Source organism: Pseudopodoces humilis, chromosome 11, assembly GCF_049639895.1.
Source record: "Pseudopodoces humilis isolate 2021_Gansu_Grassland_sample_001 chromosome 11, ASM4963989v1, whole genome shotgun sequence".
Classification (NCBI taxonomy): domain Eukaryota; kingdom Metazoa; phylum Chordata; class Aves; order Passeriformes; family Paridae; genus Pseudopodoces; species Pseudopodoces humilis.
The window spans coordinates 20524203-20549986 of NC_142210.1; the positions used below are offsets into that span (position 1 = coordinate 20524203).

The window sequence follows — 25784 nt, forward strand, 5'->3', positions numbered from 1 at the left end:
GCACCCTGCTCACTTTCTCTTACCCTTACAAGACTTTTGCACTCTGCTGTAACAGCTGAGACAACACCAAAATGCAGAAATTAGATAAGAAACTTTGGAAGCCAGGTTGGACATTACCTGCTACCAACAAAGCTGAGGAAAAGAAAGAGGCAATTAGAACAAGAAACTAGAATAAGATTAGAATCTTGTAAAACAAGATGTTTTACAAGAACTGCAAATTCTCCAGGTCAGTGTGAATATACATTAAACATACATCAAACCTCTGCTCCAGGCTGTCAGAAACAACAAAGTAGCCTGACAAGAATTTTGGAGAGCTACATGCTTACCAAACAGTGGACAGTATTTCCTTAAAAAAATTAACATTCTCCACGTTAAGAAAGTGTAATAGCAGGTGTCCCACAGGCAAAACACATATTTGTCTCAACTACAGCTGAACTCCACCTGGGGATGAATGTCATGCAGAATATTTAAAGCACAATAAGTCAAAGTTTTGCTTAGTGCACCAAACCAGGATTACCATACACCGGGAGGAATTAGATATGTAATATATACATATATTCAAATGTCTGTGTGCAGGTTTAGGTAGGAGAGTGCATTCATTCATAGAATAGACCTCTACATCTATCCATATAGATATGGGGACTTCAGGTCTGGAGTAGCACCAGGTTCAAGGATTATCTGATTAGTAGGGTTTTTAAGCAGCCTGTTTCTCATGACATTCCTTCCCTGTGAAAAGAAAGCAGAGGTTTGTCAATGCATCAATAATTCAGTCTTAAAAGTCGATTCCCACAAAGTGCTCTTCAGGCATGAATTCTTCACAACCTGCCTGGGGAGCATTGGGTTCTGGTATTTCTTTCACCTGATGTTCTCCTTGAAGACAGGGACACAGGGTGGAAGAAAAGCTGAATAATCCAGCTAAAGTCAGAGGAGAAATCTGACAAAGAGCCCAGTGTAGCTCTCAGGAGCTCTGATCTGGCAGATCTCCCCTGGGTTTGCATCTTGATCAGTTTGACACCTCCTCAGAAACAGGTGAATAATCAAGGACAGATTCCAAAGAAACCAAAGGTAAGTTCCCAGCCCTAAAAATTCCAGGAAGAAGTTCAGAGCTCAGAAAAACCCAAAATCAAAGGCCAGGAACACAAGATGTTTTCTCTTCAGACCTGTGGGGATCTGTCAGCTTGTCACTCTGAGGAGGGTGAAGACATTCAGCCTTCAGCCACGAAATCATGAGCTCAGAGGGAATTTTTTCCTCTCTCGTGCACTCCATCATGAGTAGTGACAACAGCTCTGGGACTGTGGAGACTGTTAAAACAGGACTGGCTCTAAGGAGAGAGGTTGTCTGAGGAGAACCAATAACTCACAGATTTATATCTAGTGGGATGCAGGTGAGCACCAGCAGCTGAAGGGTCACACTGCAGACACATCCCCCACTTGCTGCATGCTTGCAGGTCATGCCTAAACATAGAGCATCACTGGAGTGCTTTGCTCACGTGCAACTCTGGAGTTAAAACCACTATGTGACCTCAAGGATCAGACACAGCCTGAGTCAGACCCACAGCAAGCCAGGATTACAAGCAAGGAATGCAGCCTACCCTTCAGGCCTCTCTTTTGATTTGCAAAGTGCAAATGAAGCAGAAGTTACTGGGTTTTTCCTACAAATCTTGCCTCTGGAACATTTTTTAAAATTGGGGAATTTCCTGTGTTGCATTTTAAGAACCATACCCTGGAGACCCTAGAAGTCGGCTGGCTGGCAATACTGCCTCTCTCTGATTGAAGGAGAGACTTGGAAGGGAAGAGGTGATTAAACCTCTTTTGATGTGTAACAGTTTCTTTTCTGAGTAAGTCAACGATAGCTCTGTGAATCCCTGCCTCTAACCTTCAGAAAGATTCAGTGTTGAAGAAAACTGACTTACTTTTAACACAAAGTAACTTAAAATCTAAAGCAACCTGCTGAGTGGTTGCACCCAGCTTCTCCCAGCTCTTTTTCCTTGTGACCCAGTGTTAAAATTCCCAAAGGCAACAGAATCAACCTGATTCCTGCAATTCTGGTGTTGCTCCTGTTCTTCCTGCAATGTCGTTTTTGATGCAGGGAATCAGAGACCAGCTTCAGGGACATATTTAGCAGAGATGGAGCATTGCTGATCCATACTCAGGCTTGACTCTGGGCTGGCATCAGTGCTGGATTTGGATGGGAGCCTGTTCCTACACAGTGGGGCAGGAAAGCTGGCACTGGTTTGGTGGAGGGAAGGGGATTCCTCTGTGAGCTTAGGCAGATGCAGCATCAAAACCCACCTCAGGAGCTTCAATTCTGTAATACTGGAGCTTGATTCAGCTCTTTCAAAACAAAAATGTGCCTCCTCAGCAGGGAAGAAGCGGTGCTTGGAAAGGGAGTATGGACAAACCCTGTGTTCACATCTGCTTTTCTTCATACCAAAAATCTCCTCCCGCCAGCTTCCATCTCCCGCTGCCGTAGCCCTCCCCCAGACCCAGACCCCAGTCCTTCCTCTGGTTAATTCAGACATGCTGAATTCTTTGTGGGAATCTTCAAAGCTTTAGTGCTTTGTCCTGCTAATCATTATTTGCAAACAGATTATCACAGCAATCTCTGCTATCCCCATCCAGCTATTGTGGGCCCTGGAGAACAAACACCTCTGTAGCTGTGCAAGACAAGCAAAAGAAAACAAACAAATTACTACTACTACTATAAATATTCAGAACAGATCAGATTCCCCATACCTGTACACAACCGTTTTCGGGACTGCATGTAATTTTCTGGAACAATTTGATTCACTCTGAATGTGGCAAATCTGAGCCCGCAGGAGGCACGGCAGCCCGGTGAGAGCTGCTGTGCATCTCCAGTTACAGCCTCAAGTGACCCTGAGACAATTTCTGAGCAAGGAAATAGGAAATGAGCAGAATAAATAGGCTATGGATGGGGTATTTATATTTCTAACTTCCTCCCTATTAAAATCTTGCAAGGACAATGAAATTGCTGTTTCATAACCAGCTGCAAAAAAGGGCGTTCTAAAGAAGCATCCCTTGCTTGTGGACACTTTATCAGTTTTGAGTGATAGAAACTAAACAGCACCCCTTCCATGTGGCAGAGGGGCAGTGGTGGTAAATGTTTCTTAAGAAAGCACATTGAAAACAAAGTTATGTACAGAGCTGAGCACTCTTTGGGTATTCACTCCAAACAACTCTTGGGCAATCCTAATAACCTTTCTGTCTGGATTTTCAACAGCATCTCATTGTCTTCTGCTATCTTGAATTCACATAAAATCTGCATAGCTATCAGCAATCAGCCAAACACAAGCACTGGCAAACCCCATGAGCTCTATAGTAGCCTCACTGCTCAAATAAACATTGCAACTGCACTCTCCATTCTCCTGGTTCAGTTGATGACAGTGAATTCAAAGGTCTCATGTTAAAAATGCACATCCACCTCATGACATTCACAGCCAAGCCAGAGGTGCTTCCCCAGGTCTGTGAACCTCTGTAAAGGTGTTACATGGGAGAAGGATCTGTGTTTCCCTTCATAAGGCAGATGTCTTTACACAGCTGGGTGCTGGCAGGGAGCAGCACCAGCACATTTTTACACCTGGGTGGGAAGCTGAGGTGGAAGGAGGTGTGGGGGGGACTGACTCATTTTTCCAGGCTGTTCACTAAAGGGCAGCTCAAGCCACAGCCTTGGATGGGATTTCTCACCCTGCCCTGCAGCTCCTCGACTCCTAAGGAGGCCAGCAAAACCCTCCATGTGACCACACCACACACCTGTCTGGGGAACTGAATTTGTCTTTCAAACACAGTGAAAAGAAGTGGGAGCTGTAAATGGATATTGCCATTGGGATGGTCAAACCACCAATTCAGGAAAGATGCTGGTGATTTCTCTTGAGCTGTGTCTGACTGAGGTTTCACCTGGGGCCAGGTGAGACCTGTCCTTGTGCCTGGAAAGGACTTCAAGGGGTGGCTGAAACAGAAAGCAAGTTCAACTGCAGCTCTGTGGGCAACTCCCTTCAGAGAGCCTTGAAGGTAAACATTAAACTGCTAGTAACAAAGAAAAGGAAAACAAAACCAATGTTAATCTCACTGGAGGAAATAAGCATTGTGTTTCTCATAAAGAGTGTTTTTTCCCCAAAATGAGTGTTGCATAACAGGTAGGATTTTCCCCACTAATCTCTTTGACAGAAGTGTTTCATCAGCCTGAAAGCACTCAGTGAAAACTGATGGCAGGGGTAATGAGAAAGTTTAAAGGAAAAGATTAAATTAATGGCTATCAACTTAAAAAAAGCCAGTGCCTGAAGATGAGCCAGATCCAACCTCTGCACTGGCAAAAACACTCTGGAATGGCTAAGGCTGATGCTGGATGGGCAGCTGAGCCCTCCTCATGGCCAGGGAAGGGTCATCCTCACCCTGGCACTGGCTCCCACCTCTCCTTGCACTGCCCTGGGCTTGTGGGCTCTTCTCTGAGCCAGTCCTCTTTGCCAGCCCAGTAGAGAACTTTCTGGTGTTTAGTGGGAATAATGAGCTGTACTGGCTCTGATGAGCAGCAGAGCTGATCCAAGGTAAGCAGCAAGACCACGGAGTCAGGAACCAGATGGGAAGAAGGCAGAAGTGGAGCTCTTTTCCTTTGAGAAGGACTGAGCACATCTAACACCTCACTGCATCTCCTAATCATCTCTCCCCAGTTGTGCTTTGCCTGGATAGATGGGTATCAGATCCTGTCCAATTATCACATCCTGCTCCTCCCACTGACACCAACGACACCAACAGAGGAGGGGAAGTTATTTTTCTGAAGCCATGTCATAATCTCCTGATGTTTTCCTTTCACAAAAGTGCATCTGTATCATTCAGGTCCATTTTTTAAATTAAGCCCTTGAGTTGCACACTAGAACAATCTCTGTGCTGGGAACAGCTCTCTGCTGCCAGGGTGAGAGATGATATGTTTTCTTTAGGTGATTAAAGACCTAAATGTCCCAAATATGTTACTGGATGTGAGCATTAGAGAAGACAAGAAGATCAAGTTCACCTGTCTCCAAAAGTCATAAAAAGGGACATATTATTTTAAGCCAAGGCAAGTCCCTTGGTAATTGTTCTAATTAAATTAGTCATGGAAGTAAGGTATTTTTACAATCTAACTGTGCTGAAGAGCTATTTTAGTGGCTGATTGCAGTCATCAATTATTTTTCAAGCGCCCTTTGGTGATAATTATTCCTTGTTATACAGAAATTACTTTTGCATTTATTATTTTAATGTAAACATTCTGTTGCAACAGTTCCAACATTTTCTTATCCCAAACCCCACAAATCCTTGACCACTTTAGCCAGTATATACCCAAACCCCAAAATTATCCAGGAAGCTAAAGAAGTGCAAAATCTTACCCAGTCAGGCAATACTGGCACAAAACATAGACCTCAAGCTGAACTCCTGCATATGTATTTATGTCCATGTAGTTTTAATAAGGGCCCAAACATCTTCCCCAGCCTTCTCCATGGCAATCTCATGCACTGATTCTGCCAAGACAAATTGCCAACACTCATCATTAAAAAGTTTTGAAATTATTTTACTCTTGCAAAATATTTTACAGGCAAGTCTGGATTCCTTTAATATCTGGGTTTATGTTTGAATACCCAGCACACTCTTTTGCTCTATTTCCAGTCTTTCCTCCTTCACCACAAAATCTGATGGGTTTTTTTTTCTCTTCCTTATTACCTCTACAAATCTGTATAAACTTAAAAAAGGTCACATATATCATGATGATGTCATCATATGGATATTTTCTTTGGCAGAAAAAATGTTTTAAGTGTTTCCTTCCATTCTTCTCTGCCCTTATGCAGTTTGTTGTGATTTTACCTGTGTCCTTGTAGAGGTTTGGTGTTGCTGCTGTGAAAAATCTCCCAGAAAACCCAGAATCAACATAAACTTTTTTTAAAAAGTGGGGGTTTCACCCTTCCTCTGTGACCTGTCTTTGCACAGGGGTCCCACTGACCACTGTCCTGCTCCAGCAGAGCACAGGAAGAGCAGGCCATGCTCTGCAAAGTGGGACAAGGGCTCTGGGGGGCTCAAGGCTTGCCTGGCTCCTCTGCAGACATGGGGACAGAGGGGATTTGCAAACCCTCAGACCCACTGCAGGACCCTTGAGCTCACCCTTTGTGCCACCTCTCCCCCACTGGAAGCACCTGGTCGTGTCTCCTTTTCCCAGTTCAGGAACCAAGGAGAGTGCAGAATTTGAGGGGCTTGTGCTTCCAGCTGCAGAAAGACCCAACAACCCTTAAAGTCCACCTGGAATCCTCATCCAAAATGAAAGGGATTGCTGAATCCTGTGCACTCCGGTCTGAGGAGACACCTGGAACAATGAAGGATGATACTTTGATAAGGTTCAGATCACCTCTGTGAAATCTCATTCCTTCCAAGTGTTGACATCTTACATTTTGTTTTCAGATGGCCTTTATTTGCATTGCCTGAATCACCTTTCTGGTTAATGGATTACTTAAAAACTCTGTGACCACAGCTGTAGTTAATCTGCTAATATTGTTGTGGTGTTCAGACAAATAAGAGAAATGACTGAACAAAGTTGGAAATACAAGTTGGGAGTGTTTTGCCTGCTAAGATATGAACAAGTCTCCTGGGTTTGTTTGGTGGAGCACTCCTGTATTAAGTTACATCTCAGGGCTAGCTAAAAATTAATGGAAAAAGACAAGTGCTGTGGGTTACCCAGAATAAGCAAATTGATCACTGTGTAGCAATCATTAGCTCTTAAACCAGTGGGGTTTTGTAAAAAAAATGCTATGTTCTCTACTTTAAATAAGGAAATCCTGCTTCAAAGAGCCCTGGGAAGTGTTTGTTATATGAGTTTTATTCCCAGACACTCAAGTTCTTGTTTTGCCAATCAATGTTAGCTTAAGTTGAAAATTAGTGAGGAAAAGCAAAAAGTCTTAGTCCAAGAGTAAATATACTGCAGCTCAATGAAGTACACTGTAATTTGCTTTTTAGTTAAATATTGTTATAGTTATAAATCTCTTTTTTCAGTTAAATATTACACAACTTTGGAGTAGGAATGATGAAACTGAAATGCATACTGACCCAGGAGACTGCTTCAGTTTCTATTCTTCCTCCAGCTTTCTGTTCACTGAGTTTCAGTGCCATACAAGGCCAAGAAAACATCTTGCATCTGGCAAAATTTGCCATCTGTTTTCAGCCCCAGATCAATTCAGTCTCTGTTCTTGTGGCAAACTGGCCCTGGAGCTGTTCCAATGCTCTCTTTGGCAGTAGCTATGGGGAATTTCTGCTCCCTGCCCTATAATGACCCATTTTCAGGACAGAAGGCAAATGCCTTTGCAGTTAGGTGACCAACTGGTCACCAAAGATGCTGATACACAGAATTCTAATACAATGTCTGCAACTGATAATTTATACAGTACCTTTATAACATAAAGCACGTGTATTGTTTATCAGCACCGTGATGGGATTGGCATATTCACCACGGCCAGGGTTTCCTTTCAGCTTTGCTCCAACTGATAACCCAGCAATCTCCACCAGTAATTCAAACTCCTCCTGTCTTGCAGGGCTTCCACTTGCAGGACTCGTGTTTCCTGCTCACAAGCCTCTGGACAGGCTGGCTAACCCTGACTCACCTGGCTGGACCCTGAGCCAGCCCCCCTGAATTCACAGTGATGCCTGTGACAGATTCTTTGCTGAGAAGAAGCCTCAAAACAAAGTAATTTCTCTGCATACACAACTGGCACCCTAAAGAGAAATCTCTGTCTTCCATTTTCAGTGGAGTTTAAAAGCACTCACCTATGGTAAAGAAAATCAAATTTCATGCTTCAAGGCTTAAGCTGATTGCATAGCAATGCTTTGCTGTGTGCCAGGGACAATTCTTCCTCTTTCTGAAATGTTGTGGAGGCAGATGGATGTGTTATGGATCTCCTCCCAGCTCCCTCCAGAGCTGAGACTGCAATGAACCTATTTCACCATTATCACTCGGTTAGCATAACACAGAAAAAGACTTAAGAGCATCTATAAACATTCCCTTTGCTCCCCTAGCCAGGGAGCATCATCTAGTGCTTCACACAAGACTGGTTGTGTAATAAGGGAATAGCCACATGGCCAGGTCCAGCTTGGGAATCTGCAGTTGAAAGGAGCTGCTGAAGCTTCAGGGATCTCTGGGGAATACAGGAAAGCAGAGCCATGTATTCCTTACAATGAATACATACATTATTGCCATGATGAAGTAGTTTCAATTATTCCAAAATGTATTCCAGATGTATTCAGAATTTTTTTTTTAACCAAAATCTTCCATTCTAAGACAAACAGAATTGTTGAAAGGTGAGACCTTCCTGTCAAACAGAAGCTCTCTGTTGTGGCACTACAAATCATATTTAAAGCAATGACATGGAAATTATTTGTGTTTAAAAATCCCCCACTGTGAGAAGGAATCTTGAGTCAGGACACCTTAGTGAAACCAACAGTATTCATCCAGTGAGTAACTCGTGGTGCTTTCCTGGGACGTGCCTCGTGACAATCCTTGGTGCTTGAAAGCTAAAGAAGTACCTGTGATAGGACAAGGGGAAATGGCTTCAAACTGAGAGAGGACAGATTATAGATGGGATATTGGGAAAAAATTCTTCCCACTGAGGGTGGTGAGGCCCTGGCACAGGTGGCCCAGAGAAGCTGTGACTGCCCCATGCCTTGAAGTGTTAAAGGCCAGGTTGGACAGGGCTAGGAGCAACCTGGGATAGTGGGAGGTGTCCCTGCCCATGACAAGGAGGGTGAAACTGGATGAGCTTTATGGCCCCTTCCAACCCAAACCATTCAGTGATTTTATAACACTAAATCTTTCAAAGAGAGATTTCATAATGAGCAGTCATAAAAGACAATATACATTTGGAAGTGCCCCTATATAACTGACAAAAGTTAAGAACAAGCTTAAAATAGATACAGTGTATTAACAGGCAAAAGCTATTTATTTTTAGTTAAATATTTTCTTAACCACAATGGAGAGATCCAAAGTTAGATCTGGAGTATTGTTTCCCCAGCACTTTTGGACATGACTGTGGCATGTCTATGCACAGATATTGCCTGCTTTTTTTATCAAATCCACTGCCTGGGCATTAAAAGAGAGACGCCAAGTCTGACAAATTTAATTCATAGGTGTGTTTTGGGCCAGCCAAACCACTGCAGTTGTTTGTGTAACACCATAGGCCAAAAGGGTATTGCACTGATAAACAGGTCCTGATCCCATGACAGTACAAATCACAATGAATTCATGGATTTGAGCTGGTTTACAACTAACAGAAAAGCATGAGGTTGGAATCTGGCACAGGGACCATGAAGGAATGAACAAACCACAGGAGCCAGATGTGATCTGTCCAGCACATGTGCAGGGCTAAGGACCACACTGCAAGGCTGACCCTGTGCTGGCTGCAGGCTTCTTGTGCCTGCTTAAGTGGGGGGCTTGGCAGGGTGAGGCTGTTCATGACTAATTACATGCTGTGATGGAAAACACGACCCCCTTTGCTGCTCAGCAGAGAAATCAAAGTCAAGAACTTCTGTGTACCAGAAAGTCAACTCTGCTTTGTCTGCCTTGGAAAACACCCTCTCTGAAAACATCTTCATCACCCCCATCACTGCAATCACTGAGGAATGGGAGCTGAAGGACTTTTTCAAGTCACTCTTCCTTCATTTTTACACATTTTCAGAGCCATTTCACATTCCTGCTGGTCACACTGCTGCAGGACAAGTGTGGCAGGTCCCCTGCCATGTGTTTCCTTGACATGCCAAGTGACACAACCTAAGTCCACAGGACAGATTAAGTTTATCTCTAATTAAATTGCTCAGTGAGTAGGCTTTAATGGGATGAAGCAGCCAGGAAGTATCAGAGGTTTTGCTGGAGAGATGTCCTAGTCTAGCACTACACAAACACAAGTGACTTGGTTCTGTTTAAAAGCATGCAAACACCATTCCTTCCCACTGGTGTCAATGCCCCAGCCTTACTGTGGCAAAATTTCATCAAAACACCCATTTTCAACTCTTGGAACCTTTAAAACAAAATTATTACTTTCAGTATACATTTACACTTATTAGAGACAAAAATGAATTCTGGAAAAGTGAGCACTGAAAGTAGCAAAGAGTTTCAAGTGCATTCAATGCTGGAAATGGAGCTTCACTTTTGGAATATCCTATATCAGTGTGGAAACTCATGAACTGTTCATCATTGTGTAATGAAATTTTCAGATCTTAAATCTTCAGAAAGATAGTGAACTCAATTTTTTGAAGAGATGGATTTGAGTTTGCTTTTCCCATTGCTCTTTTCAAATCATAATTCATTAATTTTGCCTTGCAAGACTGACATTAATTAAACAAGTATTAAATCAGAAATACCCATGGAGGATTTAAAATAATAGATCAGGGGGACACAGACCATGCCTGGTAGAGGGCAAGAAAATGAGTATATAGGTCTTGAAAAAAAAATCTTTCTTCAATTTGTATGTTAATGTTAACCTACAAAATAATTCTGTTAAAAGTTGTAAGCTGAGAAGAAAGCCATGAAGGGGCTGGAAAAACACAGAATCCAAACCAACTCTGACTGTGAACCAAGAGTGCTCTGTAGTGCCCTGGCTCTTTCACTTTTGTTTCTATTCTTTTTGAAAGGAAACTCCCTCCAATAGGATAGAACCTCCCTGAACAACTGCTCCACAAAAACTCCCTTCAGCAGGCAGAAGTCTTCATCCAAGTTAGCTTGCCACTTTTTAACTGACTCTTCACATGACTCTCTCAGATGAAATTTTGTTCTTAGGAATTTATGAACCGTGATAAACAAAGCAGAAGGAGTCCAAAGTGTCATATTGACTTTTCTGAGAAGTCATAGGAGGGGACCATGAGCTCACTTTTGAGAAGATGCTAATCTTCTCCATCTGACATTTGTGTTGGAATTACACAGATCTGAACTCTTTTGGCACAGAGATTGAATGTCTCAAGGAGCCCAACAAACTCTCTGCAGCCACAGAGGGATTCTTTTGCTATATTATGAAGGAAGTAAAAAACCAATTAATTTTCCTCTAAATGCTTGAATACAATGCAGTTACGCCTTCTAAAGATGACCTCAATAGGCAGGGGAGATTAAGAGAACTTGATTTTAATTTTCCCCTGTAATTATACTGAGAACTCCCACCTGCATGCTGGCATTCAGGTTGCAGATGTTGAGCAGGAGCCAAAATTTCATCTCATCCAGCAGCCAACAACAGGGAAGTGACCTGACTCAAATGTCTGCACTTGGATTTGAAATCCCAGTTTTCTGTGGTTGCAGACAGCAGAGCTGCTACCTCTGCTGATTTAAAAGAGTCAGCAGATAATTACGGATCTGCTTATAACCCTGTCTGTGTGAGGGGAAGGTGTCAGAACCCCAGGGAAAGTTAATATACACACCCTAAAGCATAGACATGCCTTTGGAAAACTTCTGTCTGGGCAGAACAGTTTGAAGAAAAGCTTGCAAGAAGGAGCTTAGAGGTTTGAAAACCAACCAACCAACCAGAGTGCCATCATATAAAGAAAGCTCAGAAGGTACCTGATGCCCATGTGGTGTGGCAATAATCGTGTCATGACCAGGGTGCAGAAGCACTGGTAGCACTGGGAAGGAGCTCCTGGCAATGGTTATTGGCTTACAACCACTTTTTTGTGATGTACCAGCAATGCAGGAGAAGCTGCAGAGGATAGGACAGCTCAGGAATGACATAGACCTGCTGGGGTGAATCCAGATGATGCTTGGAGGGCTGCAGCACCTCTCCTGTGAAGAAAAGCAGAGTAAATTTGGTTTGTTCAGCTAAAGAAACTCCAGAGAGGCCTCAATGCAGCCTTTCAGTACTTGAAGGGGGTTTATAAAAAATAGGGGAACAGGATTTTTAGCAGGACTTGTTTCAAAAGAACAAGGTGTAATGGTTTTAAACAGAGCCGATTCAGATTAGGTATAAGAAAGAAGTTATTTACAGTGGAAACATTTTTACACTTAGGTGGTGAAAAACTGGCACAGGTTTCTCGGAGAAGCTGTGGACACTCCATCTCTGGAGGTGCCCAAGGCCAGGTTGGATCTGGGATAGTGGAAGGTGTCCCTGCCCATGGCAGGGGGTTGGACGAGCCGAGCTTTAAGATCCCTTCCAACCCAAACCAATCTGTGATTCTAAGATTCAATCACAAAACTTGAACTCAGGAAACTCCGCGCCTCTCTGCGCACATAACCAGAGCCTTAATGTCTTTAAAAACCAGCCTCCACCGTTCTCTGGGGGCAAACTCTCAGGGGGTTTGCTGGGAGATGCTCCAGCAGCGCTGAGCAGTGACCGCACATCGTAGCAATGATCCCGCACTTCGGGGAGGAGGAGAAAGCGGCGGCAGCCGGGAGAAAAACCCGGGAAAGCAGGGCAGTAAAGCCGGGAGAGGAGGGCTGGAACAGAGAGGGAAGGTTGGAACAGAGAGGAGGGAAGGCTGGAATAGAGAAAAGAGGGCGGGCCCGGCTCCCGGCGCCCCGCCCGCTCCATGCCCCGGCAGGCCGGGCTGAGCCGGGGGTGCACTGGCCGGGGGCTGAGTTCGCGGCGGGACAGCGGCCGTGAGCCCCGGGGTCCCCGGAGCTCCAGCCCGGCCCTGCGGCCCCAGCCAGCCCCACCATGCTGCCGGCGGGCGGCCCCAGCCCCGCGCAGACCTGCGGGGCCGTGCTGGTGGCCGCCGTGCTCCTGCAGTCCGTGTGCGTGGCCGTCACCTTCCTCTACTTCACCAGCGAGCTCCGACAGGTCTGTGGCGGGGCCTGGCGGCGGGGGGGACCCCGCGCTCCCGCTGTGTCCCCGGGACGGGCCGGCGCTGTGGGCGGGGGGTGCGAGCAGCTCCCCGGGCCGGGCCAGGCCGGGCCCCGCGGACAAAGAGCTCCGCTGCCCTTTGTCTGCAGCACCGCCGGGAAAGAGCTCAGAGCCGGGGCAGCTGCGGACTGACAGGCTCGGGAAAACAAATCTCTGCGCCTCTGCAGGAAATGTGTTTCCCATTAGAGCGCAAATTCGCCGTCTCATCACTTTTGCGGTGCGGGAGGGCTGGGTGGAACAGGCGCTGTCATCTGGACGGGCCAGGCACCGCCGAGGGGCACTGGGGAGAGCTCGAGTGTTTTCTCTAGGACAATACAATAGTGGTTTTAAGACTGTGACTAATCCTAAAGGAACTGCACCAGACGCTGAACACCGCTGAATCCCCCAGAATACCTTGTAAAATACTCATTGTATAGTCTAGATGCTTTGGTCTCCGTGCAGCCACCCTTGAGGCCTGCCAGCTGCTGCTTAACTCTTCCCTCTTCTTGCAAAAGAATATTTACACTCCAAGAAAGTTGAATTTAATTTGTAGTCCCGTGTGTGTGGCCCTGCTTTTCAAGGACCCTTTACTCAGGGTTTCCATGTGTGTCTTACCCCTAGTTGACTGTCCTGCTGTAAGTTTTTATTCCTGGCACACATGTAAACCTACCTGTGGGTAAGTGTTCTGTACATCTGCAGCTTCAGAAAGTATTGCATAAGTGAATATTACTATTATATATATGCACTCGGTAATGCATAGTTAATTACATCATTAATAATAATGTAGAGAAGCATATTATACTAGATATGTGTTTATTCCACAATAGATTTAATAGGTGGTGTCTTCTGAGATGTCAGAGTTCTCCGTGAGGCAAAGGGTGTGCAGTGTTCTGCAACAGGAGCCAATGCTCATACTTTCAAAACGTATAAAACAGATTTTCCTGCTGAATCTATAGCTGTGGCTGTCCAGTGGGGGAGTCACAGAAATGTGCTGACTTTATGAAATCAGATTACGTGATTGCTAATGAAGAAAATGAAGAAAAATATATAAAAGTATCTTCATTTCCTCAGCACCCAGTTCAGAGTCCCTTGCTAACAAATGTGCCAATCAAAGTAATTATAACCACACTTATCTTTTCCTTCTTTCTATTCAAATATGTACACCTGGGACACAATGACATCACAGGGACTTGCCCAAAATAACAGCTCACAGTTTCTGAAGAATAACAAGCCTGCATTTGTTGTGAAGGGATAAATCTATCCAAACTGAATTGTGCTGGGCTGCCAACAAAGGTTGCTGGCTCTGGAGGGGGTACCTTAACCACATATTCCTGCATGTGCCATTTGGTGCACAATAAACAGGAAAAACCTCATCTAGACACAGCCTGCTACCCTACATCCACATGGTGCATCTGGAATAAATCTCCATAGATAAACTATGATTTTTGTCTGTACATTTTTCTTCCCTTTTTTTGTTCACAATACCTGCATTTCTGCACCTTCACCAAATTACTGGGGCTGCACAGACTGCAGGGATTTCTGTCTTTACAGAAAGCATGCTGCAGCTGTAGTAACCTGACTAGGAGAATGACATTTGTGTAACTGTTTTGCTTTAAGAGGAAGTACTGAGACAATAAAGTTCTTAATGCTGCAGGATACAGGGCTGCAAGGAAAACAACCTCGGGCTTCCTTCTGTTTCAAAAACAGTCCAGTAACCACTCCTAACATAGCAGAGAGGCTCTACAGGATGAGATTCCTGCACGAGCTGTGTCCTCAAAGGGTTCAATGCTGCAGATAAACCTCATTTGAGTAAATCTTACAAGAGGAATTCCAATTCCTCAGTTCCATAATGTGCTGCAGCAAGGTTGCATTCCCTGAGGATTTCAGACTACATACAAAGTAAGGTTCCAGTGCCAGGAGAGTAAAGCAGTTTTGGGGAGAAGTGAGCAGGTAAGGTGGAGGCAGAGGCTCAGGACTGTTTGCTTCCAGATGGGAGGGCAAAGGTGGGAACTGAGCTGTGGCAGGTCTGCAAGACAATAAACAATAACCTCACAACTTGCCTGTGTTTGGCTTCTTTTCTTAAACTCGTCCAACTACTTTTTTATAGAAGCTCACTGTGTAGTTAAATCAGTCAGAGCCTGCAGTTTTACCTCAATGAGCACATAATATTAATCACTTGGAGTTCTTGAAACCTGATTTAAAAATACCACTGTACTCCTTGGCAAAGACACCTCACAAACTTGGCAAAGAAACCCTCACAAACACTCGCAGTGGGGGCCCCTTTTCCTTCTGCTGCCTACAGAATATATAATTCAAGTATTTGCTGAAGCTCAGTGGAATCTGCTGCTGCAAATGGAAGATGGGACTTGAAGGAGGTGAAATCTCTTTCTAAATGCCTTTGTTCTCTAAAAGCCAGGAAAATCATGGAGTGGGAAGGAGGAAATCCATTTGTTGCTTTTAATACCCCAGTCTCAAGGACAGCTAAAAACTGGTACTTGTAGAAAAAAATGGATCTGTTTAGCAAACCAAACCAAGCTTCTTTAACACAACAAAAAACTGAAATTTAAATCCTACTACCAGGATTCCATCTGAATGCTTTGCATGTTTCTTGCTGTTACCTCCAAGTTCCCGTAGTGCTTTGCTGGCTCCCTGAGCCCCACCAGTCTGTAGCTGATGCAGCAGGAGCCCAGTTCAAAGCAAACAAGGGCTGCTCTCAGGTTCTGTGCTCCACAGTAAGCAACAGCGCCAGCTGGAGTCACATCCACAGGGAGCTCGGAGAGAGCTTTCCACTAGGAAAACTCTCCCAGTCAGATTCCCTTTGAGCCAAAAGGAGTTTTGCCAATCTCTTCAATCTTAGCAGAAAAACGTTTTCTCCACGACTAGAGGATACAGATAGATATTTGATATTTTCATGTCAAAACAATCTAGCATTATAATTTTATTTGGACTCAAATGTCATTTCAGTTGTCTGGACTATTAGGACAAATGCTGTTAGGAGAGATCCCAGACTGGATATGGGGAGGATATGGTACAGATATATATAACAGCAAAGGTCTTGATTATAAATGCAATTGTTCAGAAAAGACAGCGTAGAAAATACTTTTGAGTTCTAATATTTGATTTAATCCTCAATAATTCGTTTAAAAAACAATCTTGTGCAAAATAAATGTTTCTAATGCAAAACTAGAGAATCTAAAGAATTTCCAACATCAGGGATTTGGGTACTGAATTTTCACAAAACCTATTAAGCTGAATAGTGGATACCAAATTTATGTCCATAGAGATAATGCAAGCATATTTTTGCATGTGAGGTATGCCCTCATATTTAAATATGTCAGACCAGGATGAATTAAATCCTCTTGTTGTTCATATAGCCCTACTTGCACCATGCTAGCAAATGCTTTACAGAAAACACAGTGTGTTTCTTAGCACTCAGTTAATACAGTGACAGACCACAGCTGCAAACACATGGATGAAAAATCCTGGCTTTTCCCTCTGCTGCAGCTCCAGGACTCGTACTCCAAGAGCGGCATCGCTTGTCTCACCGGGGAGGAGATCGGAAATTCCATCCAAAACTTGGATCTCATCGAAAGCGAAGACAGAGAAGCTGATCCCTGCTGGCAAGTGAAGTGGCACCTGGGAAAGTTAATTAAAAAGGTATTTGGGAACAGTGTGCTTTGTGATGTTACAGCTGAAGGAATCCTAATAGCAGAATAAAGGAGGCTCAGATTGTTTTATTGCAAAACAATTGTCAGGCCACAGCTCCAGCTGCAGAGTGCTTGCACTGAAGCAAAAGAAAAAACAACCCATAAAACTGGATTCCCTGCATTCAGGAGATAATAAAGCAAAGACTATCAGCTTTTACTAAGCAAATTCCAGTAATGGGTCAGCTTGTCTGAAATACCTCAGGGTAAAGGGTTTCTACCTGGTGATACAGATCATGGTGCTATCAGAGCTGTCACTGCCTCTGGAGATACAGGGAGACTGGGGAGAGAAAATGAGATCACATGTAACAAAGGGAGAGGTATAAAGGTGCCTAAGGAGTGGTCCAGTCATGAGCTGTGTGATGCAGTGATGGAGGAAAGAGCAAGTGAGCACACAGCATCAGGCACAGCACCTTCCCAAAGAGCCCCTTCTGCGTGACTTACGCACAATAACACAAAATCCAAATAATTTTGGCTGCAGAGAACAAAGTCAGTCTGGCTGAAAAATCACAGAGGCTAAAATCTTCTGCAATGGCTTTCAAAATCCCATCTCTATCACATAAACAAGCTCATCCATAGAAATTCTCTTCTGGCTGAAATTTCCTGGCAAAAACAGATATTGCAGTCCAAAACAGATTCTCTATCCGTATTGAGATCTGTGCTCCTTTGGAGAAGCTCTGCCAGTGAAGTCCCTGAACTTCTGCACAGAGAAAGCATTGTTCTAGTTGGTGGATGTTTACACATCTGATATACCTACTAGCTCCCTGATTGCTTAGAAAAAGGTAGCCTGGGTGCCAGAAATCAGTTACAATTATGATAATACTATTATTGCTATTAGGATAGATGGATAAATAGAAATGTGGCAGGACAAAACCCATCAATAATTGGCAATACAGGCCTTATTAGCCACCCAGGTAAATCATTACCACACTTGCTGCTGCTGCACCACTGTCCATACCAAACTGGTTTGTTTCAGCAGTCAGCAAACAGTTATGAAGAAGGGGAATGCACAAAGTGAAATATGCTGGATTAAGAGCTTAGAAGGATAGGTATTTATACAAATTAATTAATTAGGTGTTTATACAAATAAATTTATTTTAGTTTCTCAGATCTAAGACCCTGTAGTTCACACTGCCAAGTACTCTGCAAATGGAAGCTAGTGATTGGACACTTCTCTTATTTGAGAGAAGCATGAGGTTCAGATTTTTCAGTAGATTTTTGCTTGAGCTCTTGAAAATGTTTTCCATGTCTTTCATTACCTAAAAGATGTAAACATAGAAATTCTTCATTACAACAAACTAATAGGTGCTTTTTTTTTTCTCTTTGCTTGTTGATCAAATCCTGAATCCTCTTTATTCATGAGTAAAGAAAAGGTGTGTCTTTTTCCTGCACCTGTCAGCCCCAGATGACAAGCTAATTCATTTTCACTGTGTTTGTTGGCAGATGATGTCAAGAAGCTACGAGGAAAACATATCTGCAATCAACGGTATTGTAAAAATTTTATTATCTGTGGTAAAAAGGAGCTGCTAGTGGCATTTGATGTGTAATGACTTGATGTTTTAAAAGTGCAGAAAACTGGCTAAGATCTTGTACTGGCATCAAGTCATCACAAAATGATTACTTATTACACAAAATGATTACTTATTACTAGAAGGCAAATTTTCAGGAGCCAGAATTACTGTGAAGTGGTTAGAACAAGGTAACCAAGGTGGATGCAGAGGATGCAGCTCTAGATTTCAGTCCCATGTGTTTTGGGGGATGTTGAAAAAGCCCTCCCAGTACCCCAGCTCCTGGAACATGCAGCACAGAGCTGCAGAGATCAGTTAAGGAACAGCTCTGCTGAAGCTCACACTAAAGATGCATTACAACCTCCAAGTGGAAATTCACAGGGAGGTTAGGAATATTTAACCATAAAATTGAGTATTATGGGTTATTTTCTCTGTTGATAACTTGAATGCAGAGGGAGAAGAAAAAGGAGAGCAAAGAGGCACAAAAAGACATTTCCTGAGCAGGAGTAAAAGCAGAATTTGAGCCTTATTAGCCAATAATTAGCCATTCAGTCAATTAAAAAGTAACATACCTATTCCTTAAAATCAAGTCAGATGGAACAGATGTGCTTTCTAAAGTCATTGCTTCTGATGTGGGGTTTCCTTTTCCTTTCAGTTGAAAGGACTCTGACACTGCCCCACTCGGAGGGGCAGCAGCCGCGCAGTCCCAGCCGCAGGATCGCGGCGCACCTGACGGGCAGCAGCAGCAGGAGGAGTGCCCTGTCCTCACGCAGTAAGGAGAAACCTTTAACAACAGTTAAACACCACAGAACTCATTCAATTACTCTCCCATTGCTAGCCTCGTGGTTACAAACACCTTTTAATGCTTGTATTGAGTGAGTAGTAGGAAACAAATCGTCTTGTCTCAGACACTGGGTTTTTTCTGCTATTTCTCACCAAACAGAAAGCCCATTTCTTCTGGATACCTCCCAAACTCTTCTTTTGGAACCTTTATTAGGGGGTAAAAGAAATTTAAATGTCCTTCCTAGTGTTAAGTTTTCTTCTTTTCTTTCATTTCCTTCTGTCAGTTGAGCAAGTCCCAGCTGCTATGGTGACAGACCTATTAGAAATGTGAGACAGACAGGAGAGACTTGACATTCAGACCATGCTAATAAGGGGCTTGCTTGGCTTTCTGCAGCTTCAGAGGGTATCAGACACTAATGGATATTTTAACTTTGTTACTAAGTAAAAACAATTTTTTCCCGTTTTTTGGGAGCACAGATATTAAAAAATAAAGGCAGTTCATGTTAATTCCCACATAAAGCTTACTTATGGACCATCAAATTGTTGTGAGAGTGGACCTAATGAACTGCTGGGAAGAGCAGGTTTCCTTACTTTGTTATTAAAAACCAAGCTCCTCAGCTAACAGACACATGGCTTCACTACCCGTTTTTTACTTAACATTTCTCTTTTTTTTTCCCTTCAAGTAAATCCCTTGCCCAGAAGAGGAATTGGACACAAAATAAACAACTGGGAATCATCAAGGAAAGGCCACTCCTTCCTTTACAACGTGGAGCTGAGAAATGGCGAGTTAGTGATACCCCAGACAGGCTTTTATTACATCTACTCACAAATTTACTTTCGCTTCCGTGAAAACGAGAACGAGGACTCAGATTTGTTGGGACAAATCAGAAACCCCAAACAGCTTGTCCAGTATGTTTACAAACTGACTAATTACCCTGAGCCCATTTTGCTCATGAAAAGTGCAAGGACAAGCTGCTGGTCTAAAAAGGCAGAATATGGACTTTATTCCATCTATCAAGGTGGTGTGTTTCAGCTGAAGAGAGAGGACAGGATTTTTGTCTCGGTCAGCAACAGTGACATAGTTGACATGGACAAAGAAGCAAGTTTTTTTGGAGCCTTTATGATCGGTTAAAACATGAAAATCATGATCCCAAACAGCCCAGCTTTTCTAGTCAGGGACAGCTTAAATTCCTATAAAATAGGGGGTAACAAGCAAAAGCTGTATTGATACCAACAAGAGCAGCCTGCCCTTTCTCAGCTCACTCACCACATGCCGAGTTCTGTCCCAGCAGGCAGGAAGAGCAGCAGCAGCTGGCTGTGGGTGGCAATGCTCTGTGCAGGCACAGGCAGCCAGGCTGGCAGTGTGTGAGGGATTCACAGCCCCCAGGTGATACCTTTGGCCAGAACCCCGGGCAGGTAAGCGCTCTCCAGCAGCAGAGATGCTCCAGGCTGGCTCAGCTGTGGCACAAGAGATGGCAGATTCTCCAGGTCTGGTTACTCATGGCTGAGACTGGATATCAAATTTTATTTGTGGTCTCCATTGGGACCCTGTCTTGAATATGTCAGCTCCTGTAAGGAGCCTTTGTACATACTGTGCCCAAGTGCCTGTAGAATTTCTCCAGAAGTTTTTTGAACAGGAGTTTTGCAGAAGCTGCACGCCTTCATCTCGTCTAACAAAGCACTTAAGCACCTAATTAATTTTAAGCACACAAACAGTCCGACTACATCAGGGTATCCATATGCTTGAAATTAAGTATGTGCTTAAGCATTCTCCAGGACTGTGTCTTGAGTAAAAACATTTGTCTTGTGCTGGATATTGTACATAAGAGCAGCTGCTGGAATGGCACTGAAGAGCTTTTGAAATCAATCTGTGTTTTGATCAACATTTTGTAGCAGTGCCTATTTACTTAATTACTGTGCTGCAGACATCTCACAGGGCTCCCAATAAGTTCAGTAATACAGTTACTGTTACACTTGTTGACAGCAAGAACTGGATCCAGAAAAAAAAAAGTGGGTTATTGTAAATAATGAGTTCTGTGAGAAATTTGCAGCAAGTTAGGCATGACAAGATTCCTCCATGTTTATTTGTCCTGGTCTCTGGTAGGATGTAATGTAGAATAACACACCCCAATGACTAACAATTTAAGGAAAACAAACACAGTTATGTGTTCTTACAAAAATGCTGCTTATTTAGGTAATGCTGTAATTATTTGATTTTATTTTTAGGAATGGGTGGAAAAATTTCACAATTCTTTTTGTACAATACATTTTTTTAAAAAAAATTAACAGTATATTTTTTAACTCAATGAAAATGACTATTTTGTATTAAAAGGATTTTAACGTTTAGACTGTATGGGCTCAATGCACAGCAAAAGTCAAGCAGTGTAAATCAGCACATCTGTAGCATTGTCAGTGGAGGAATAGCAAATTGCACCATGAATGCATTTTGCCCAGATTCAGAGGAGACAGTGGGAAAGGTGAAAAATAAAATTACTGGAGGGAAATGAAGACAGTTCTGCAAATGTCACTTTACATCAACAGAGTGATGGCAGGATAAAAGTCTGGCTATTTTTTGAACACACTGGGGTTGCCGTGGGAACCCTCCCATTCACCTGCATGTGGTAATTAAATCACAGCAGCCCCTGCACATGGGCCTCACCAGTAAACAGGCACAGCTCATCTTCCTGCCCAGCCAACAACAGGGGATTAACACACACCAGCCCCTGTCTTCAGCTGCCATGCAGACAAGCAGGTGCATTGGCTCACTTAAATACCTGTGTTGGAGCAGCAAGAGCAGAATTTCAGATTTTCAGGAATACCCTCCTTTTGGCAGGTTAGGGCAAAGAAACACACCAGTGTAAGCTGAAAATAATGAGTTTTAACTTCTGCCTGCTGTTTAACAGTGTCACACACGCTGTTTTCAGTGGCAATCAAATGTGAGATAATTCTTCACCATTTACTGGAACACTTGGGTTTGCCTCCTTCTCAAATCATCTGTTTTGACAGATAACAGAAAACATTTCTACAGTTTTCTTTCTGATTTCAGTATTTAATTCAGAAATTTTCTCCCTGCCAGAAAGGCTGAAGAACAAAGTCATTCCCTACATACCTGTATGTCTTTTACCTTGGAGAAATGACTTTTGTAGGCTCTCCTTGCAGATGGACTGGGCTTGGTGATTTCAGCACAGGACTCACCCCTGCTATCAGATTTGGTCTCTGCATGCAGAGCATATTGCAACAGGAATCATACCAAATAATTTTCTGAGTGATCTGAAGACGTGTTTGCCAGATCTTATCTTGGGGGAAGATTATCAAGGGATATCAGACAGGACACCTTTGAAGAAAAATGGAAAAATATAGCAAGTTCTGTTTGTGCTGTGTCCTAACTCATTCTTTTCATCTCACTTTGTGCTGAATGACATATGTAGCAAATTTTTATAGGTTGCATTAACGTGTGAATATTGTAAATTTTTCTACATGCGTTTTATATAAAACATTTTTACTAAATAGTTACTTAGTCTCACAGTGATTATTGGTGTCATCCCATAGCTTCCATAACAATCCTGTCTTAAATAATTTCCCTGACATTTATTGGTATCAGATGAAATCCACTAAATGCCAGAAATGGTTGCAATGCAAAGGACAAAATGTAAAACATTGAGCAATGCCATATTGTGTAATTCCGTGTAACTGGTTTCCAGATCCCAGCTGGTGAACAGCATCTGGAAGCAGTAGGCTGAAGAAATCCCTGAAAATGATCTTGTGAACAGAGGACAAAATTCTGAGCATTTCCCTTGAGGTACTTCGCATGTTTCTGGGCTTTAGCAATTATTTAAGCACTGGGAATTCTTAGTAGCAAAACATCTGATCTTTACCCATTACCAAACTGCAGTAGAAAATGTTTGTTCAGCCTGGAGAAGAGAAGGCTCTGGGAGACCTTAGAGCATCTTCCAGGACCTAAAGAGGTTCCAAGAGAGCTGGAAAGGGACTTTTCACAAGGGCACAGAATGACAGGGCAAAGGGGAATGGACTCACACTGCCAGAGGGCAAGGTTAGATGGGATATTGGGAAGAAATCCTTCCCTGTGAGGGTGTGAGGCCTTGGCACAGGGTGCCCAGAGAAGCTGTGGCTGCCCCTGGATCCCTGGCAGTGTCCAAGGCCAGGCTGGAGGGCAGCTGGGCTGGTGGAAGGTGTCCCTGCCCATGGCAGGGGTGGAACTGCTGCAGCGTTGGATCGTGTTCCCTCAAGCTGGGGAGTGAGTCTGAGGAACAGGGACACCATGCCCAGCTGTGACACAGTGACCCAGTGAGTGAAACACAGCCAAAAGCTGAGACTAAACCTCAGAATTAGTGACTGCAGAGCACAGCTTTGCTGATTAATAAACTAGCAGCATTTTGAAGTCTGCTTGCAGATATTGCTGCCATATAAACAACTAAAGCAATTTGAGCTCATTCTGTGTTTTACTTTATTAAACTGGATTACTGCTATTCCATCAGCACTCCTCAGTGATGAGAGTTGCTAAACCATAACCTTTGAAAGCATGCACCAAGTGCTACCTTCTGCTCTAAACCACATTTATAACAGCAGTCAAAACACCTTCTGTCACCTGATATAATAAAAAACCCTGAATTTGCTTTTCTCTGAGTTTTGGAGGTGCGTAATTTTAAAATTAATCTCTACCTTGAAGTCTGATTTCCAGTTTCTTCTCTCCACAATAAACACATAATGATTGTAGATTCAAAGCCTTCAGATATTTCCATGACAACAAACACTGATATAAACAAGAGTTAGAACTTTACTGGATGAGAAGAAAATTGAAAGAATGGAACACAGGAGAGAGATCTCAAAACTCCACAAATAGAAACTCTTCTACCTCATCTCCAGTGCTCAACACAGTTTTGAAACAAATGAAGAGAATAATTTAAGAGTTCCATGGAAAGTAAATGTCCAGCATACTGTGTTTGTTAAATTATCTTTTTAATACCTGGTTTGCTCATACATCCAGCTAGTGGATGAATAGGATAAAAAGTACTTAACTTCAGCCCTCCTCTCATTGCAGTAAGAACAACAACTTCACTCTTGTCTTGCTGGCAACATGAAACAAATGTTCTTGTAGCTGAGGGCTAGCAGATAACTTCTGGGAGCCTAAAGCCATCTTCTCTCACAGTTCTTACCTCTTCTATCACCACTATCTGCACCACCATCCTTTAGCATATGCAAAGCCAAAGCAGGAATCCTTATTGTGCAGTGTTTGTGGGATGAGAAATCTTTATATTCCATCCAAATTTGGCCTGCAATTGCCAAAGAAATTGAAAACTAAAACTGATTTATTTTTTTTTTCTCTCAAACATTTTTTCTGGCCCTGACCCAGCCCCATGTAGCAGCCAGAGGAGCCCTTGACTCATGATACCCTTTTAAGAAGGAGATCAATATTGCTGGATTTGAAGTACAACTGCCAGTTCTGATCCAATTGGCTCACAACACATCAAAGGAATTCAGGGTTAAATCATTGTATTGCAAACTCTGGAGTGTACAGATCTGGTGCTCACTCACTGTTGGGTACTTGATTTTGGTATACACACCACAATTCATTTATTATTCTAGAAAAGAATAAATTATTCTCCTGGGGAAAAAAACCCCAAAACAACACTCTTCTCTCCCTGGGGAAAGAGAAATACTTTGTTGTATTTTGTGTGTCAACTGTGTTGACAACACAGTTCAGCAAAAACTGAAAGAATTTAATGAAGGATCCTCTCTGTGTAGAAAGTCACGTTTAGAGCTTTGGGCCATTTTCCCTGGTAAAAAGCTCTGGTCAGCTAACACCACTGGTCTGAGAATGTCTTAGGGAAAAGAAATCTAAAAAAGGAGTGAGATAATTCCTTATAATAATGCAAAGTATTTGGCAGCCTGACCACAGAAGCAGTTGCCATCTCCTCCATAATATAAAGCAATGTCATGTAAATCAGACTGGGGACACAATGCTAATATGAAATAACTATCTTAGTGGCATAAAGCCCATGATTTTTATTCAGAAACATATAACACAACTATACAGGCAGCTGGGCAGACAAAGTGAGAAGTACATTAGACTCTTCCTCGTTTTCAACTGCAATAATGTGCAGCCATCCCTCATAAAATTTAGCAACTGTTGAGTAACTTGCTGCAAAACTGTCTCACAGTTCACGAGCAGGAATGAGAATACTGATTCCAGTGAAACTACGAAAAATATATCATCCAAATTAGGATATAGGCAAGGCACTAAGGCTAATGCTTGCATGATTACAGAAGGCACAAATTACAGAAAACAGGCACATTCAGAGGCACAGGCAGAGTAATTGCATTGTGTCACATCATGCTTCTGTTCTAGCTACCCTCCAGTGAAGCCCTGCAGCCGTGAAATGGGAGTGCCAGTGCTGGAGTGCACCCAGGGGAGCAGCATAAACCTGCTTCCCTGCTCAGCTGATGGAGCTTGGAGCAGCCTGGGCTAGTGGAAGGTGTCCCACGGCAGGGGGTAGGAATGGGATGAGCTTTAAAATCCCTTCCTACCCAAACCATTCCACGATTCTGTGGTTAAGGTAGAGGCCAACGTGCATTCAGAGCACTGGTTGCCCCCTGAGAGATAGGACACAAGAGATCCAGCCCCTCTAGATAGGAGTGAAAAAAGGTTGTGCTGCAGCACACATGCCCTCACAATTTGTGGGGACAAGCTGGAAAGGTGGAGAGAGACACCCTATACAGATGTGTGGGAAGTTACTTTACTGTCTCTGATCTCACCTTGTTCTGCTCACCTCTTATTTCTTGGGTACATTATCCTTCCGTACAATAGGAGTCTGCAGCTGTTCTGTCTGTGCCTGCAAAGGGCAGAGCAGAGGACAGCACTAACACGCTGAATCGAAATTTAATTGCAGGTAAATCATGTAGAAGCGGGTGACTGCCGCAGCTTCACCGAACTGGAGCCTGGCCGGGCTCCT

General features: G+C 43.3%; 1 protein-coding gene across 1 annotated transcript; it reads left to right on the plus strand.

Moving 5' to 3' along the window:
- The first annotated feature begins 12545 nt into the window (after window positions 1-12545).
- Window positions 12546-22326, plus strand: TNFSF10 (TNF superfamily member 10). Its single transcript, XM_005525083.3, has 5 exons — window positions 12546-12776; window positions 16323-16475; window positions 17966-18008; window positions 18686-18802; window positions 19497-22326. The coding sequence occupies exons 1-5, from the start codon at window positions 12654-12656 to the stop codon at window positions 19943-19945; spliced, it is 885 nt and encodes a 294-aa protein (XP_005525140.1). The 5' UTR covers window positions 12546-12653; the 3' UTR covers window positions 19946-22326.
- The last annotated feature ends 3458 nt before the right edge of the window (window positions 22327-25784 follow it).